General features: G+C 48.1%; 1 protein-coding gene across 1 annotated transcript in view; it reads left to right on the top strand.

The window, feature by feature from the left end:
• The window catches only part of ADCY10 (adenylate cyclase 10), a 1,855,427-nt gene that overhangs the window by 913,121 nt on the left and 923,321 nt on the right, over nucleotides 1–18,985 (top strand). The window contains exon 11 of the mRNA XM_069226523.1: nucleotides 10,508–10,584. Within this exon, the coding sequence (XP_069082624.1) occupies nucleotides 10,508–10,584 (77 nt within the window). The remainder of the gene's footprint in view (nucleotides 1–10,507; nucleotides 10,585–18,985) is intronic.

Raw genomic sequence — 18,985 nt, 5'->3', positions numbered from 1 at the left:
TGATACGAGTTTGGCGGGCGGCCTCTGCCGCCTGCCAAACTCATAATGAGGGCATGAGTGTATTCTTTCATGTGAGTAAGTGCTGTGTGACTACAGTGGTATTGCATGAACTTTGCCTGTCTCCTAGATAAGCCTTGGCTGCTCATCCACAGCTAACTCTAGAGAGCCTGGCTTCTAGACACTGCCTACATTTTACTAATAGGGGATGCCTGGTGTAAGGTGTACGTATCTTAGGTACCCATCACATACCGAGCCAGCTTCCTACAAGATGACCTTCCATGAAGGTTAGGCATTGATTTTTCAATTGAGATGTGGGCAATTTGTAGAACTACAATAATGTCACTTAAGGCTACCATGCATGTGACATAAAATAGGCTGTGGTCAGAGAGAAGAGGCATGCAGAGAATGGAATGCAAAGATGGTGACGTTCAAAACAAAGAACAATCAGAAGTTAAGGAACAGTTTTCATGGTGGGTTTTAGGACTATAGAGAATGCTTTTTTTTAAATAGCTCACGATCTGTGAATGGTGAACGCAAAACAACATTGTTTGCATGTGAGATGGAGCTAATTAAGGTGCTTTTGAAAGGTTTGAAACAGGGGAACATTCTGTCCACACTAGACTGTTGCTAGATCACCACTTCAGCATCCACAGCTGATGCGCTCGGGGGCTGGAAGCATAGATTACTATCTGGATGCATATATAAATAAATTAGACTATGCCGGAAGGAAGCAGTAACCTCCTGATCATAAGTAGCTGAGAGAATATATGGGGTAAATACTGCCAACATCAAGAAGGAGATTCTGCAAACACTTGAGTAGATGTCTTATTCACTTGTAAAGCTTGGCTCGCATTATTAATTACAAAAGTAAAGTGAAATCCGAGTTGAATGCCCCTAGTTTAGAGTGGTACTAGATAGGTGCGAGGTGCGAGGGCTGCTCCCCAGACAGTGAAAGTGTATTGCCTTAATTCCTGTGGCTGGAAAGAGGACACGTGGGCAATGGCATGCAGGAATGAGGCACATCTCCTTAGATATTCTATGAGGCATTTGGAGGCAAAGAGCTGCTGATCAATCTTCCTGATCACTGCCTTTTGGTGTATGATAGAGGTAAAGGGTTGGACTGTAAACTCTGCTAGTAAAGATGAGGCAGCCATTAGGTGAGGACTGCTTTCCTCTTTGCTTTAGTTGCGTATATACACTTCAATCTCTTTTGTGCCTCTGTAGTTGCAGCTCCTGGCCTTGCTTGAGACAACCCTGCTATGAGAAGCATCACAGCCCAAAGGCTGTGTCTTGGCAGCAGCCTGAATGTTTTGACAACAGCTTCCGTGACTTGCTTGTAATTTGTAAAAGGCATGCAGATGGGTAATCTCAATGGTCCTTACACCCCTTCCATACCTCTTCAATGCCCCCTTATCCAGTATTGGATCTTTCATAGATTCACATGCTTGAATCATCCCCGTCTTCGAAGTGAGAGTCCCACGGTACCTTAGAAAGCATAGTTAGAATAACCATAGGCTATAATGTTAGCAAACTTGAAACATATAGCCTGTCCATGTTGTTTTGAAAAAAGAACCAAATGTGACCTATAACCAGTCAGGTGCCAGCACCGTCTAGAATACTCCCAAGAAAGGCTCCTTCCCTCAGATTTTCTATTGCACGTCATGTGAAGGGAGTCTCCCTGAGCTCTGCTCAGTTTTTTCCTGTCAGAACAATATTTCTCTCAGGGAATGTCTGATACTTCCAAGAAAGGCCTTTTTTGCCCTTGCAAGACCTGTGGCAAGAAAAGGCTCCATGTGGATGATCCACATAAGGATTGTTTATACTGCCTGTATCCCAAACATCAGGTAAAAGACTGCAGAATATGCTGCACCTTCTCTGCTAAAACACTGAAAGATGGAGGAGGAAAACTTTTAATCTTGTTGCAGTCAAAATGTGCTACTTCAGGTGAGATGAGTGACATGGCCCGAAGCCTCAGAAAAGGTCTACATCTTCTGACCCGGGGAGGACTGAGGAGAGCAGAAAACATCATAAATCTCACAATAAAGACCCTTCAAAAACATTCACAGGGTCAGCCTCCTCACAGCCATCCTTTCCACGTCGTAAAAATTGAGTCTTGCCATCATTCTCCTTTTTCAGAACCTTCAACATCAAAAAAGGCTCTTAAATTACCGTTGACGATAGTATTGACTATAGCGATCACCGTCGCCACAGTCTCGTTGACGAGACCGTTGTCGACAATGATGTCGACATCGGTGTTAAAAACGCAAGTCTGGTCCGTGTGGGTGAGTGGCACCAAAAGGCTTCTGCCGACAGAATCGTTGGCGAGATCTTCCGCGCCGTTGACAATCCCATCGCCAACGTGAACAGTGTTGGAGAAACCCTCGTCGGCAAAGACATAATCTACGGAAATGACCCAGTGGAAGACACCGTTGGCGACACCACCGTCGACACCACTGTCACCGGAGCTGTCGATGACATCACCGTCGACGATAATACCACCGTCGACGACAGCACTAAGAGGCACAACAGTTCCCTCCTCTGCTGGTTCTCCGGAGCATCATACAACGGTCAAAATCACAATACTTTCTAGAACTGCCCTTCATCCTGAAGTCACCTCTCCTAGCAAGGTGACTACATTAGTGCCTAGTCATCTACTGGACTGGGAAGAGTCTGAAGATGACGGACCTTTTGGAGACGCTGATAGTCTATCACAATTACATGTCAAGTATCAGGATGATGATGATAATGATGAATACGAACACCATCAATATGGCCTTTATCATGCTCATCATAGGCATTATGAACCAATACGGTATCAACAACTGCGTAATACCATGCAAATGCCTACTTCATTGATTCAAGACCTACAGATCATGCTCCAGGACTATAAGAGGAGATTTCTAGTTCAAGTGGATGAGCAGCCGCAGCAGCCACAACAAGTACAACATTCCTCACTGGTTATACCGAGAACCGTTCCTCCACCTCCGGCAACACCTAGGTTCACACCTACCTCTTTGTTAGCTGCTTCCCCCAGGGAAGACATCGCCTCTTCATAGGATGAAAGGGAGGAAGGAGAGATCACTCCTCAATACCCTAGTGATGAGTGGGATGATTACTTGGCCCCTACACCATCACCACCACCTCCTCATCTGTTGGATTCCCATCAGGAGGATATTGGAGGATTTCATAATCTGATGGACAGAGCTGCGGCACGCTTCCATTTGCCAACATCTGTTTCTCACTCTGAGTGGTTCCTACCTGATTTTAAGGAACAAGCAAGGAAATCAGTGAGATAAATTCCAATCATAGTTTTCTTCTGGAGTGAGGGTGTGAAAATTATGAAAAACCCAGCCACAGTCCTGCCGGTACCACCTAAGTTAGACAAGAAATATAAAGCTACGAATGACTCCCCAGCTTGCTACATCGGGCACCCTGAACCAGAGTCTGTCATATCTCAAGCTACCCAAAGACATTCTAAAAATCTATCTGCTCCCATTTCAACCCCCCAGACAAATAGGCCACACGTTTGCATAATGTTGGAAAAAGGTTCTTATCAGCCATTGCAGTGCGTGCTGCCAACGCACTGGCTATCATGGGTTGCTACGACAGTCAGATGTGGTCGGACATGAGCGCCTTTATAGACATCATCCCAGAAGAGAAGCAACCTGAAGCGCGAAAAATATTGCAAGAGGGTGAGCGCACATCGGCAAAGGTTATTGATTGTGCGCTGGATATAGCCTCCACAGGCTTTTGGCAATTAGCGGGAGCAGCAGTCTTGCACCGCCAGGGCTGGTTGAAAGCTACCTCATTCAGACCTGAGGTTCAGTCAAGGATTCTCAATATGGCCTATGACGGTGAAACCCTTTTTGGGAAACACATTGATGACGTTTTATTAGCCATCAAGATAGACACTGTGTGCTCATTGGGTACTCTACAATAAAAGAGGCAACCCTTTCGTGGGGTCAGAGGTAGAGGTTACTCGTCTTTCAGAGGTACCTACCACAGACAGTATCAACAAGCCCTGTCTACCAACAGTCTTAACGGCAACCATCTACGACAGCTTACGCTAAGCAAGGCAGCAGGAAGACCCCCCCCTCCCGAATCGAGAAGCAGGCCGTAAACAATGATCTTCATCTGGTACCGGCTGCAGCTCCCTACTTCCCTCAAACCAAACAAGTAGGAGCAAATATCTCAAATTACCAACAGAATTGGCAACAAATAGGTGTTGGGAATAGTAACTCAGGGTCATACGCTAGAGTTTGTGCAAAAAACACCAGATCACCGTCCAGTGAAAACACATTCACTCTACCTTCACTTACTAAAGCAAGAGGTATATCAAATGCTGTCCAAGGTCGCTATAGAAGAAGTCTCGATCTATCAGAGAGGTCTAGGTTTTTATTCTTGGTTCTTCCTAATAAAAAAGGTCTCAGGAGAATCGAGCCTGATCCTAGATCACAGACAGATAAACAAATACCTGTGCAAACAATCCTTCCATATGTTCACTTTGTCTGATATCCTCCACCTTCTCAACAGTGGAGATTACATGACATCATTAGATCTTCAAGATGCCTATTTCCACATTCCTATACATCCCAGGCATCGCAGATACCTTTGCTTCAATGTAGCCAGTGGCAATTACCAATTCAAGGTTCTCCCTTTTGGGTTGAAGTCAGCACCAATAATTTTCACGAAGTGTCTCAAACCAGTGGCGGCCACTCTCTGAAACAGAGGTTTTCAAATGTTCCCATATCTAGACGACTGGCTGATAAAGGCACCAACTTTGCAGCAGGCTTCCGATGCCATCAGCGCCTATCTAACCTTATTTCACAATCTAGGTCTGACTATAAATCAACAGAAATCAGCCATTATTCCAACATGCAAAATGGTCTTCTTGGGTGCAAAACTCGACACAGACAGAAACACAGCTTATTATCTGTCAATAGCAAGACAACAAAAGATTTCCAAACTCGCTCTGGCGATCTAAAATACAAAGTTAGTTTCTGTGAGGAAATTCAAGACACTTTTAGGAATGATTTCCTCTTCATTCAACATGGTTCATCTTGCAAGATTAAGAATGAGACCATTACAGGAAGAACTACAGCTTCAATGGAACCAGTCTGAAGGGCCTTTCGAAGATATGATCAAAGTCACATCAAGAATAGTGGAGGCCCTGCAGTGGTGGTCTCAAAACAGTCATACATCTCAAGGCTTAACTTTCCTGACTCCAATGCCAGATTTTATCATAACAACGGGCTCCTTTCTAGAAGGTTGGGGAGGCCATTTGCAAGACATGAGCATTCAAGGGAAATGTTCAGTTTCTCAGAAAAAGATGCACATAAATCTTTTGGAGTTGAAAGCAATCACTCTTACTCTAAAAGCTTTCCTTCCTCGCATTGCAGGCGCCTCAGTGTTGATTTGTACCTACAATACAACAAGTATGTATTATATCAACAGAGAGGAACACAATCTCTCTCCCTCTCAAAAGAAGCCCAAACACTGTGGGAGTGGCTCAACCTACACAGGGTATCTTTGAGAGCAGAACATGTATCAAGCATAAACAACGCCCTGGCGGACTCACTCAGCAGGACAAACGACAGTTGTCACAAATAGGAACTCAATCAGAAGGAAGTAGAGCGGGTCTTCAGCTATTGGGGACAACCGACCTTCGATCTTTTTGCCACCAACGAGAACGTCAAATGCCACTTTTACACCAGTCAGCTTACATACGACTGACTCGCTGGGCAGAATGGTGGCGTCAACAGTGGCCTTAAGGCTCCACACCTGGCTGAGGACATCACTTGTTTTGGGTAATGTCCAAACAAATCTTATGGACATGCCCTTCGGTGGCACTCACTTGTTTGGCGGGGAGACAGACTTGACGCTAAAGCGCTTCAAGTACTCTTGGGCTATGGCCAAGTCCTTGGGCGACTCCTCGTCCACTGTCTTTTGCCCTTTTTGTGGTTACAGAAGGGGCGTGTCACTATGCCAGCTGTATGGCAGCCACAGTCCTGCTCAACCAACCCAGGGTTTGCAAGGACGTGGCCTTCAGACCTAGAGGGTCTGTAGGCCAGGAGTGGTCCACCACACAGCCTCCAACAGCTGCAGCCTCAAAGCCCTCCTAGTTTGGATCTGCAGGACCATGCTTGCCCAGTTGGAGGAAGAATACACCATCATCTTCTCCACTGGAAGTCTATAACATCAGACGCATGGTGTAGGAAGTTGGCTCTGTATATACTATCTCAAAGTGAGAGATAGTGTGCAGAGCCCAAGGGTTCCCCTTAAAGGTTGATAGTGGCAAAATTAGATAATACTAATGCTCTATTTTGTGGTAGTGTGGTCGAGCAGTAGGCTTATCAGAGGGTAGTGTTAAGCATTTCTTGTACACACACAGGCAATAAATGAGAACACACACTCAAAGACTTAACTCCAGGCCAATGGGTTTTTATATAGAAGTACATTATTTTCTTAATTTATTTCAGAACCACAAGATTCAAAATTCAGGTAAGTACATAAATTGTAAGGTACCTGGCATAGGTAAATATGGAACTTTGAATGAAAACAGTAATGTACACAGTTTTGGCAGAAATGGCAATAAGCTGTTTTAAAAGTGGACACTGTGCAAAAGTCAACAGTTCCTGAGGGGAGTTTAAGTATTGGTTAGTTTTTCAGGTAAGTAAAGCACTTACAAGTTCAGTCTCTGGGCTATAGGCAGCCCACCATTGGGGGTTCATGATAACCTCAAACACCCAGCACCAGCAGCACAGGGCTGGTCAGGTGCAGCGGTCAAAGTAGTGCCCAAATAGCATAGGCGCCTATGGAGAATAGGGGTGCTCGGTTCCAGTTTGCTAGCAGGTAAGTACCAGTGTCCTCAGGGAGCAGACCAGGGGTGGCCAGGTGCAGTGTGTGAAGTAGGTGTCAGAATTCAGATAGGAATTAATAGAGAGACCCGGGGGTCACTCTGGCGATGCAGGCAGGGCACAGGGGGGCTTCTCGGGCCAGCCACCGACTGGCCACGGATGAGGGCCGCCTGCTGGTCACTCCTGCACCAGTAGCTGGTTTCTCTCGGGCCTCGGGGCTGCGGGTGCAGTGCTTCTTCCAGGCGTCGGGTTCCTTTGTTACTGGGCAGTTGTGGTCAGGGGGAGCTTCTGGATCCTCTCTGCAGGCGTTGCTGTGGGGGTGCAGGGAGGTCGACTTAGGGTGTCCACGTCATTGGAGTTCCTGGGGGTCCTCTCTGCAGTGTTGGTTCTTCTGGACACGGGCCAGCGTCGTCAGGTGCAGAGTGTTGGGGACTCATGCTTCCGGAATGAGGCTGGAGTCCCTTTAAAGATGGTTGTTCTTGGTTTCTTGGACAGAGCTGCTGTCCAAAGGAGTTTCTTGGTCCTTTGGGTGCAGGTCAGTGCTTTGATTCATCAGAGGTCGCTGGTCCAGCTGGATCAGTCGCTGTGCAGGTTCTTTGAGTCTGGAGTCAGGCCGGTAGGACTGGGGCCAAGTCAGTTGTCGTCTCCGTTGTCTCTGCGGGGCTTTCAGGTCAGCAGTCCTTCTTCTTGTTTCAGTTTGCATGAATCTGGCTTCCTGGGTTCAGGGTCACCCCTACATACTCAATTTAGGGGTGTGTTTAGGTCTGGGGGGCAGTAGCTACTGTCCTTGAGGGTGGCTACACCCTCTTTGTTCCTCCTCCCTGAGGGGAGGGGTACACATCCCTAATCCTATTGGGTGGAATCCTCCAAAACAAGATGGAGGATTTCCTAAGGCAGGGGTCACCTCAGCTCAGGACACCTTAGGGGGCTGTCCTGACTGGAGGGTGACTCCTTGTTTTTTTCATTATCTCCTCCGGACTTGCCGCCAAAAGTGGGGGCTGTGTTCAGAGGGGCGGGCATCTCCATTAGGTGGAGTGCCCTGGGGCGCTGTAACACCAGGCTTGAGCCTTTGAGGCTCACTGCCAGGTGATACAATTCCTGCAGGGGGAGGTGTGAAGCACTTCCACCCAGTACAGGCTTTGTTCCAGGCCACAGAGTGACAAAGGCACTCACCCCATGTGGCCAGAAACCCGTCTAGATGTGGCAGGCTGGCAGAAACAGGTCTGCCTAGCACTAGCAGTTGGGCTGGTATACAAGGGACATCTCTAAGATGCCCTCTGTGTGCATTTCTCAATAAATCCCACACTGGTATCAGTGTGGATTTATTGTGCTGAGAAGTTTGATACCAAACTTCCCAGTACTCAGTGTAGCCATTATGGAACGGTGGAGTTCGTGTTTGACAAACTCCCAGACCATATACTCTTTATGGCTACCCTGCACTTGCAATGTCTAAGAATTTGCTTAGGCACTGTAGGGGCATAGTGCTCATACAGCTATATCCTGTGGTAAATTGCAACCTGCCTTAGGGCTGTAAGGCCTGCTAGAGAGGTGGCTTACTTATTCCATAGGCAGTGAGTTGTGGGCATGGCACTCTGAGGGGAGTGCCATGTCGACTTAGTCTTTTTCTCCCCACCAGCACACACAAGCTGTGAGGCAGTGTGCATGTGCTGAGTGAGAGGCCCCCAGGGTGGCATAACACATGCTGCAGCCCTGAGAGACCTTCCCTAGTCACAGGGCCCTTGATACCATGGGTACCTTTTACAAGGGACTTAACTATGTGCCAGGGCTGTGCCAATTGTGGAGACAAAGGTACAGTTTTAGGGAAATAACACTGGTTCTGGAGCCTGGTTAGCAGGGTCCCAGCACACTTTCAATCAAAGCTGGCATCAACAAAAGGCAAAATGTTAGGGGGTAACCATGCCAAAAGTGGAATTTTCCTACAGTGTGGCCCTTCATAACTGTGACCAGTGCAGTGGTGTGCTGCTCCTGTGTCTAGCACAGATGTGTTATTCATCTTGAGCACAGCAGCACTGAACCATTATTTCTGTGCCTGGCAAGGCAGGGTGCCATTCTTTGTGTGATCAGCAAGGCTCTGAGCCTCTTGCACAAGTCTTAATTATCACAGGGGCGTGCTCTGAATCCGACTTTTGACCGCCATTGGCCTCAAAGGGCCTCTTCGGTACTGACCATTCACCAAGCACCTGAGTGGTGGGGAAGTGCTGTACGCTTGTTTAGGAGGCAGAATTATTGAGGACTAATTAATGTTTACTGGACAACACTCCTCTGTTCCTCAGCCACAACTGTGACTCCTAACTGTGCTACCTCAATGGCATCTGAGAAGGGGGCATGGGCAAGCATAATGCACCAGAACGAGCAGCCACAATCATTGGCAAAAGTACCACCCTGGTTATTCCTAGGAGGCATTTGTAACCCATGAGGGAGTTAAGCTCCTTACCTCTGTTTAGAAACATTCTTTCTTTATTGTATTTGTCATTTGGTAATTGTTTGTGCAGTATTGTGTTGTAATTAGAATAAACTGCTTCTCTTTTTACAGGATCAGGCACTGGCACAACATTCTACCTATTTGGGGTTTGTTGTGTGCACTGCTGAGTTCTGAGTCTCCAAAGCCCCCCACCTCACCTACTCCCCCCGAGCAAGCTTTCGAATGCTCTCCTACGTCTAATTTGAGGGTCAAATGCTTAAGGGGTGTACATGGTGCTCAGTTTGCAGAACCGTAGAAGGCCCACGTCAGTGGTTAACAACCTTTGCGTTGCCTTTTCACTTAAATTAATTGAGATTCAGTGCTGGGGCCTTTTGCAATTCATTATGCAGATGTGTGATTTAGTGGATGATTGTATGAATAATGATTTTCTAGATGTTACTGTAATTAATGGCATTATCTGATTGTTTGGATATTATTGTTTTTTGTTATTTTGTAATAGGGAGTATTGATATGTTTGTATGAGGGTATGGATGTTTGTGGGATAGGGCTTATTGGTTCATAAGTGATAGTGTCATGTGTCAAATATTGTATGGGTGCCTGAAGAAAAGATTCTATAGATGCTGAGATAATTCAGGTTCTTTTTAATGTAAAATTACACATATTTGATTGCTTAAATATGAGTGTTTGTCATGTATTTATGTGATTAGGATATCCCAGATCTAGTTATAAAGCTAGGGGTATGCTTTACATAAATAGGGGATTAAAGGAGAGAATATATCAATAAAGGGGGCTGTCCAAGAGAGTAGGATTAGGGAATTATGCAGGATATTTTGAGTGTGGAGTTATCTCCTTGATTGACTGTGTGGGTGCTTGTGTGAGTGATTCCTTGTGGCTGAATATGTGGTTGTATGTTTATGTGATTAAAGTATAGATCTTGTGGAATTGATTTTCTGCATGCTTATGTAACAGTTTGCAAATTCCTGTGTGGTTGGTTGTATGGTTGTGTAATCAAGTATGTGAGTTCTTGTCAGATGGTGTCTGTGTATATGTATGGAATGAACAAGTACTTGTGTGGGTGGTTGTGTGTGTGGGTGTGAGTGTCATTTATTACATGGATATTTCCGTGATTGCTTGTGTGGGAGCTTATGGAAGTGATTTTGTTTGAACGATTTGCAGTATAGCAATAGTTCTCTTTCTTCTCTTCTAGAGTTGCTTCCATCGGTGTTACAAATGGCCCAGTCTTCTGTGGCGTGGTTGGACATGCATTTAGACATGAATATACAGGTAAGGACCATTCATGTGTACTGAAATATGTGGCAGTTCACAAGTGATAACAATATAATTTATTTTAAGTGACCCCAGGTTGTTATATTGGCTGTACTGAAGATCTAGCAGCTTGCACAAGCTATGAATAGGGAGAAAAACTGGCAGAATGAAATAGTCTAAGCAGAACACATTGTGGGTTAATGAGGCAGAGGAAAAAGTTTAGTAATGCTCTCTCTGGTGGATATGGTATCTACCCAGAGATTTTTTTATCTTACCTCCACAAGAATTGTATCAGCAGGTCCCTCGCGTTTCAGAAAGTGGCATTGTGTTGCTCTGCATCAGATCCATCCCACTCTAGAAGTGACTTTTGGTTTGAGCCAGTTCACAGATCCACCTCCGAATAGGTATTGCATTGGTATCTATTGAAAAGGAGAGAAATCTGTGGGTAGAGGTCTCTATCAGAAGGATAGGTTGCTTATGTTAGGTAACACTCTTTCTGGTAGAGACTCTAACTGCGGACTCCGCACTGACCCTTCTATTCTCCATGTTTTGTGAATTGGACTTTATCAATTAAATAGATCTCAAGTCTGGAACCTGCACACTCTGGAGGGGGGTAGCTGTGCCATGACATGGGACAATCAATGATGAAACTATTTTCTCCTCCTGGAGTTCTATGTGGGATTCATAGAACTCTGCCAATTGGGTAGCCAATTCCTCCACTGTGCTTTTGGAATCCTTAACTGTCTCCCGCTTGGTTGTCCTCAATTCTCTAAAGAATGAGTCCCTTCATTCTTTTTTTACCTATCCAGGCTAGTAGTTTGCCTGTCTTATTGCCAGCCTCATAGAGATGTTTACTTTTCAAAAGATGTTGGTGTTTTACTTCTTCTCTGGGTAGTACGTTGATTTCCTCCCTTTTCTGTACCATCTCTCTCTTTATTTCTTGTTTTTGGGAAATTGCGTACTTGTTCTCTATTAGCACTAATTATTTTTCCAGGGTGAGTAGTCTTGTCTGCCTCTCGTTTCTGTCCCCTACCTCCCCAGCCAGGGTTATTCCTCTAATGGTGGCTTTATAGGCTTCCCATAGGGTCACCGTACTCTGCACTGATCCAGTATTTTTGGTGAAATATTGTTGAGATGCTTTCCCTAAATCTTCCACAACTTCTATGTTTCTGGAGTTGCCAGGTTTCCATCCTCCAGCCACCCCTGGTGGTCGAATCTCTCAGGAACATGGTGACCGGAAGTGGGGCATGGTCGCTGTCCCCCCGTGCCAAGTAGTTTGCCTCTGTGATTCTAAGTAGCATGTCTGCAGTGGTAAAAAGATAATTCTAGAGTGGACATTGTGGGCAGCGGGATTGTATGAGTAGCCTCTTTTCTGTCCATGCAGGGTGTGAAACAGAGGCATACTGCATGTGTGAATCCCTCCAGTATGTCTGTAGTAGGGTGCCCTTTCAGAGTTTTACTAGTTCTGTCCAACCCTGAATCCAGGACCAGATTAAAATATCCTCCTACTAGTGTATGTGCTTGTGGGGCTTTCATGGGTATTACACCTATCTATTGGAGAACCCCACCCTGTCGTCCCGGGGGTAGGTATACAATGAATAGTAGTAGGGAGGTATTGTCATATTCCCCAAAAATCGCTATATAACAGCCCTGTGGGTCCATCCAGGTGCAGCCAGCCGTGTGGGTACACCCTGGAATTGTGATGGGAAGGATTTTGTATAAGCACCATGACCCCTCTAAAGCCCGACGTGTATTGAGTATAGCCCACCACCCTATATTTCCCCCAATCCATGGCTCTATGTTACATGTCCATCAGGTGGGTCTTTTGTAGGTAAATTATATCAGGTTGAAACTAGAGAGTGCCTTGTATATTAAGCCCCTTTTAATTTTGTGTCCCAACCTGCTCATAAGGCATTGTAATATCTCAAATGTCAATTGTCTCTTCGCTCTTGGGAGCTGTTCCTCATCTGAACCCCGCTCAGACCCCAAGTGATCCGTGCCACTACCGCTCGTGTCAGGGGCGGGCTTCCTCCAACCGTTGCTTGTTGGGGTCACATTCTTCAGTTTGAGATCTTGGAGAGTCTTCACCTGTGCAGCCCTGATTTGTTCCTCTGTTGAGGTGGCGACAGACCCTTTTTGAGGTATAGGCACCCTTTGCTTCGTCATTTGCCCTGTCCAACGTTTGCTGCTGTCTTCTCCTGGCAAATTTTCATGGTGAAGGTCTTGTGCTTCAAACCAGTCCCACGCCTCCTGCGGCAACGTTAGGAAGTGCATCCTCCCCCTGTGTTCAATTCTGAGTTTTGCTAGGTACATCAATGTGTATTTTAGGTTTAGTTGTTGCAAGGGCCTTTTAACTGGGACAAAGGCTTCCCCTTGCCTCTGGACCAGGTTTGTGTAGTCCGGGTATCATTTCCTGTCCCTCGGTCTTCCAAGGACCCCTCTTCTGTGCCATTTGGAGGATCACGTTGTTATCATGGAAGTTCATTATCCTCACTATAATCGGCCGCAGAGAAGCTTCCGGCAGCGGATGGGTTTATGAGGGGGCCTGAAGGGAACGCTGTTTTTCCATGGCCTTTCACTAGTGCTGTGTCTGTGTGGGCCAAGACTGACAAATCAGTGAAAGCTATGGGGCAGCAAGCCAGTTCATCCGGGGGTTGTTTTTCGGGCAAGAGGCGCCTGTCTAAAAGACTATAAGGTCACCCCCTCCCTAAAGTTCTTAATGGATACTGTATCCTCCACTACCCTGGTGGGATGAAGCCCCATTAAATACAGTAGTCACCCGGCGGACGGTCACCTTCAGGATTCCACCGTAGTCTGCTGCTCTCAGGTCTAACCCCAATTGTGCCTGTGGAGCACCAGCTGCCGTCTTGCCGATGCCCTGGACACCACTAGACAGTCCGGGAAAGGGGGGCCAAAGGGGAAGCCTTCACCGCCGCTGCTGGGCCAGCATGACTCCCGCTCTGATATCTATCTCTGGCTTGCTACTGTGTGTTGGGGGGCTGAGGGAGCATAGTACCTTTACCCCCCCGATTGGTCCCCCTCAGGCCCCCGTGGTCTTCCACTACCCTGGAATTGTGGCGGCGGCCATTTTACTAGAGCGGCCCAGCAGAGGCAGTGTTATTCCGTTCACTAGTTTGGGAGATGTTAAAGAAGAAGCACATTTCTTCTTTAATATCTGGAGCAACCCAGCAGAGACGGTGTAATTCCATTCAGTAGTTTGCGAAATATTAAAGAAGAAACAAATTTGTATATATAGGGACACGAAGGCTCCCAGAACTCACCTGATCTCGCGCTGAGATCTGATTTGCTGTCAACACTTCAACCAGGAAGTGTTGGTAGCCATCCTTGGACTCGGTTTCAGCCGAGTCCCAGAAAAAACATTAAAAAAAATAAAAATAAAAGGGAGCAGGGTAGGGAAATCCTGACCCCTTAGCTCTGGTGTTGGTGCCCCAGAGGGATTCCACCAGGGCAAAAAAGCATTTTTTTTATAAAAGGTTCACAGAAAATCACGACAGAGCCCTGAATCTGGGAAAAATGTAAATTAAAACGTGGGCTCTTGCGCTTGTTTTGACTAGGACCCTTGGGTGGGCCAAGTCCCGGGGGCAATTAAAAAAAAAAGGAAAGGGGCACACTGGGTCCTCCTCCTAAGGCTCATTGGGCCCCACCTCTTGGGGCTTTGTTTTTAATAATGGAGGGAGGTGCGTGGACCCCCGTCCTGGGCTTCTAAAAAGCCACGGGGACCACCACCTCCCTAGGACAAACAAAAGAATTGGTGGGGGGGCAGTATGGAACCCCCCACCTGGACCTGGGGGGGCATAAATAATAAATAATACTGAAAGGGGGGGCGCTTGCTCCCATCTTTTTGGGCCGTATATGGCCCTGGGGGCCATCACCTCCCCAGGGCTGGCCTATGTCCTGAGAATTAGGGGTCTGTGCAATCCCCCTCCTGGAGCCAGTTATGGCCCTGTCGACTGCCAATCCTGAGGGCCGGCTTCTGCTATGTCCCAGGGTGCCCAACCCAGGGACATAACTGTTTGCTCTGACTTAGCAGGTGCTTTGACAGCTCCTGTCACGTCAGAGCAAACACGCTTCCAGGAAGCGAGAGCTGTTAAATCATTCTTGCCTGCTGGGAGCAGAACAGACAAAACGATTGCTCTCACACACAGGGAGCTGCATGTTTAGCAGCTTCCTGAGTGTGAAAGCAGTGCCTGCTTCCGCTGGAGGTTGGGAGCCGGCAGGGACCGTGGGGTAATTTAGGCTCCCCCCACGATTCCCAACACTGCTGACTGGGTGCCCCAGTAGATATGGCTGCCCTCCTCCATTTACTTTTGGCCGAGCCCTGGGGATGGGGTCCCCAGGGCCCAAATCGTCCTGAGAAGGGGGGCTGTGTGGCCCTCTCCCCTATTGAATGAAGGCTATGCACTGGGAGATGGGGTCCCTGCGGCCGAGTTCGGCCCCCCTCCTATAATAACTGTGTTTACTCAGCGATTCCATATTGAAAAACTATCTGAAAGCCTTTGTGGAGGTGAATGCATCATTGATCTACTGGAGCGCAATCTGTATGTGCCTTTGACAAGTGGGTTCTTTCTTGTCCTCTCCTGGTGAGAGCAGAGTCCATGGTTCTCCCTTTAAATTGCTACCAGTATGCAAATGTGCAAATCACCTGGAGGATCTGCCAGTTTGGCCCCACACCATCCACCTTACTAGTATGCAAAGGTCTTCCCGCATTTTGCTAGGATGATGGACAGCTTACCAAAGGGCACCCATTTGCGTTTTCTGACAGTTTCGGTGGCACATTCTTGATGCCAAGGCGCATGAGGACATCTCCTCAAAACAAAGAAGCACTTTCCTCATATAGATAAAAGGAAGAACCCTGGTTTGGTGGAGATTTACATCTTTGCAGGATTCATATTATCACAGAATTCTAGATAAAGACACACCAGGGACAATCGTTGTAAAAACGCACACAAGGTCACTGGTGACATTTCCTTGTGCTCCATTAAACATCTGTAATGTGGAATACATACTAGACATTTACCCAAGGAGTCAGAAATAACTCCACTTGGGTAGATATTTTGTGCAAAGCTGTCGACTCTTCTTGGATAAAGAGGCAGGTGAGGTTCCTTTGTGGCCGAGTCTCTCACAGCTACTGACACACCCACATAGACACACACCCACTCACAGAGGCACTGAGACACTCACTGAGACCCTCATGCACACACTCATAGACCCACTCAGAGACTCATGTACCCATTCACAGACTCACTAAGACGCTCACACACCCACTCACAAACCCACTTAGACACTCATGCATCCTGAAGACGAATTCCTGGACCTGAAGACCTGCAAAGGAAGGGGACCAAGTCCAAGAGTTGCTAAAGTGTCCAGGGCGGGCAGGAGCCCACTAAATCCAGGATGAAGGTGCAAAATGGCTGCCTCTGGATGGAGGAAGCTGAAGATTCTGCAACAACGAAAGGGGTTAGGAACTTCTCCTTTGTGCAGAAGATGTCCCACGGCGTGCTGGAGGATGCAGAGTTGTTTCTTTGGCAAAAGACCGCAAACAAGCCTTTCTAGCTGCAAGAGTCATGGTTGAAGATAAAAGGGGTCATTCGGCCGGGGTCGGTCGGGAGCACCGCCAACAGGCTGGCGGTGCCCCGCAGGGCATTCTGACCGCAGCGGTTTGGCCGCGGTCAGAACAGGAAAACCGGCGGTCTCCCGCCGGTTTTCCGCTGCCCTCAGGAATCCTCCATGGCGGGCAGCTTGCTGCGCCGCCATGGGGATTCCAACACCCCATACCGCCATCCTGTTCCTGGCGGTTTGCCCGCCAGGAACAGGATGGCGGTATGGGGTGTCGTGGGGCCCCTGGGGGCCCCACAAAGAATTTCAGTGTCTGCTTAGCAGACACTGAAATTCGCGACGGGTGCAACTGCACCAGTCGCACCTTCCCACTCCGCCGGCTCCATTCGGAGCCGGCTTCCTCGTGGGAAGGGGGTTTCCCGCTGGGCTGGCGGGCGGCCTTCTGGCGGTCGCCCGCCAGCCCAGCGGGAAAGCCAGAATGGCCTCCGCGGTCTTTCGACCGCGGAGCGGCCATATGCCGGTTCCGCCGCCCGCCAGCCTCAGAATGAGGCCCAAAGTGTGCTGCCCGGGCCCAGGAAGGACCAGGATGTCACCACTTGGGAGAGCAGACAGAGGGGGCCCTCAGCAACGTAGAGAGCCCACGCACAAGAAGGTAGCACCCGCAAAAGCACTTGAACATGGGTTCAAGAAGTCTGAACACGGCGGTCATCTCAGCGCTGCAAAAGAGGGTCCCACGAAGCCGGAGATCAATTCAAGGAGCTGAGCATCGCAGGACAGAGTGCTGGGGACCTAGGCTTGGCTGTGCATGAAGGATTTTGTGGAAATGTTCACAGAAGCCCAAGCAGCTGCAGTTCACGCGGTACACAGGATTACTGTCTGGAGAGGGGAGGCAAGGACTTACCTCCTCCAAATTTGGACAGATGGACCACTGGACAGTCTGGATCACTTGGGTCCACCACCTGTGTTCCAGGGGCCACGCCCGTCATGATGAGAGGGGACCCAGAGGACTAGTGAAGCTGAAATTTGGTGCCTGCTGAAGCAGGGGGAAGATTTTGTCGACCCACGGGAGATTTCTTCATGGCTTCCAGTGCAGGATGAAGGCAGACAGCCCCCAAAGCATGCACCACCAGGAAACAGTCGAGAAAGCCGGCAGGATTAGGCGCTACAATGTCGCTGGTAGTCTTCTTGCTACTTTGTTGCAGTTTTGCAGGTGTCCTGGAGCAGTCAGCGGTCGATCCTTGGCAGAAGTTGAAGAGAGAGGTGCAGAGGAACTCTGGTGGATTCTTGCAAGTCGTTATCTGAGGAAAAGCCCACTGGAGAGACTCTAAATAGCCCCCAGAAGAGGATTGGCCACCTAGTCAGGTAAGCACCTATCAGGAGGGGTCTCTGACGTCACCTGCTGGCACTGGCCACTCAGAGGCCTCCAGAGTGCCCTCACACCTCTGGATCCAAGACGGCAGAGGTCTGAGACACACTGGAGGAGCTCTGGGCACCACCCCTGGGGTGGTGATTGACAAGGGATTTTGTCCAGTTTTGCGCCAGAGCAGGGACTGGGGGGATCCCTGAACCGGTGTAGACTGGCTTATGCAAGAAGTGCACCAAATGTGCCCTTCAAAGCATTTCCAGAGCCTGGGAGAAGCTACCCCTCCCCAGCCTTTAACACCTATTTCCAAAGAGAGAGGGTATAACACCCTCTCTCAGAGGAAATTCTTTGTTCTGTCTTCCTGGGGCTGGGCTGCCCAGACCCCAGGAGGGCAGAACCCTGTCTGTGGGGTGGCAGCAGCAGTAGCTGCAAACAAAACCCTAGAGAGCTGGTTTGGCAGTTCCCGCAGTCCATAGTGGAGCCCCGGGGATGCATGGGATTGGCATCCTAATACCAGATTTGGCATGGGGGGACAATTCCATGATCTTAGACATGTTACATGGCCATATTCGGAGTTACCTTGTGAAGCTACATATAGGTATTGACCTATATGTAGTGCACGCGTGTAATGGTGCCCCCGCACTCACAAAGTCTGGGGAAATGGCTCTGAACTATGTGGGGGCACCTTTGCTAGTGCAAGGGTGCCCTCACACTTAGTAACTTTGCACCTAACCTTCAGCAAGTGAAGGGTAGACATATAGGTGACTTATAAGTTACTTAAGTGCAGTGAAAAATGGCTGTGAATTAACGTGTGCGTTATTTCACTCAGGTTGCACTGGCAGCCTGTGTAAAGGTTTGTCTGAGCTCCCTATGGGTAGCAAAAGAAATGCTGCAGCCTACAGGGATATCCTGGAACCCCAATACCCTGGGTACCTAGGTACCATATACTAGGGAATTATAAGGGTGTTCCAGTGTGCCAATTAAAATTGGTAAAAGTGGTCACTAGCTTATAGTGACAAATTTTAAGGCAGAGAGAGCATAAGCACTCAGGTTCTGATTAGCAGAGCCTCAGTGACACAGTTAGTCACTACACAGGGATACACATTCAGGCCACAAACTATGAGCAGTGAGGTCCTGGCTAACTGGATCCCAGTGAGACAGGCAAAAACAAACTGACATACATGTAAAAATGGGGGTAATATGCCAGGCAAGATGATACTTTCCTACACTCTGGCACTCACGCATACACTCACAGTCCCACTCAGACACTCACGCACCTACTCACAGACCCACTTAGGCACTCATGCACCCACTCAGGCACTCACGCACCCATTCACAGACCCACTGACACTCATGCATGCAATCATGGACACACTCAGACAATCACATACCTACTCAGAGACCCACTCAGACAGTCATGCATCCAGTCACAGACCTACTCAAAGAATCATGCATCCACTCACGCATGCACTCAGAGAC

Source organism: Pleurodeles waltl, chromosome 3_2 (genome assembly GCF_031143425.1).
Source record: "Pleurodeles waltl isolate 20211129_DDA chromosome 3_2, aPleWal1.hap1.20221129, whole genome shotgun sequence".
NCBI lineage: Eukaryota > Metazoa > Chordata > Amphibia > Caudata > Salamandridae > Pleurodeles > Pleurodeles waltl.
Note: the sequence above shows the minus strand (reverse complement) of the source record. Positions and strands in the feature narration are given on the sequence as shown.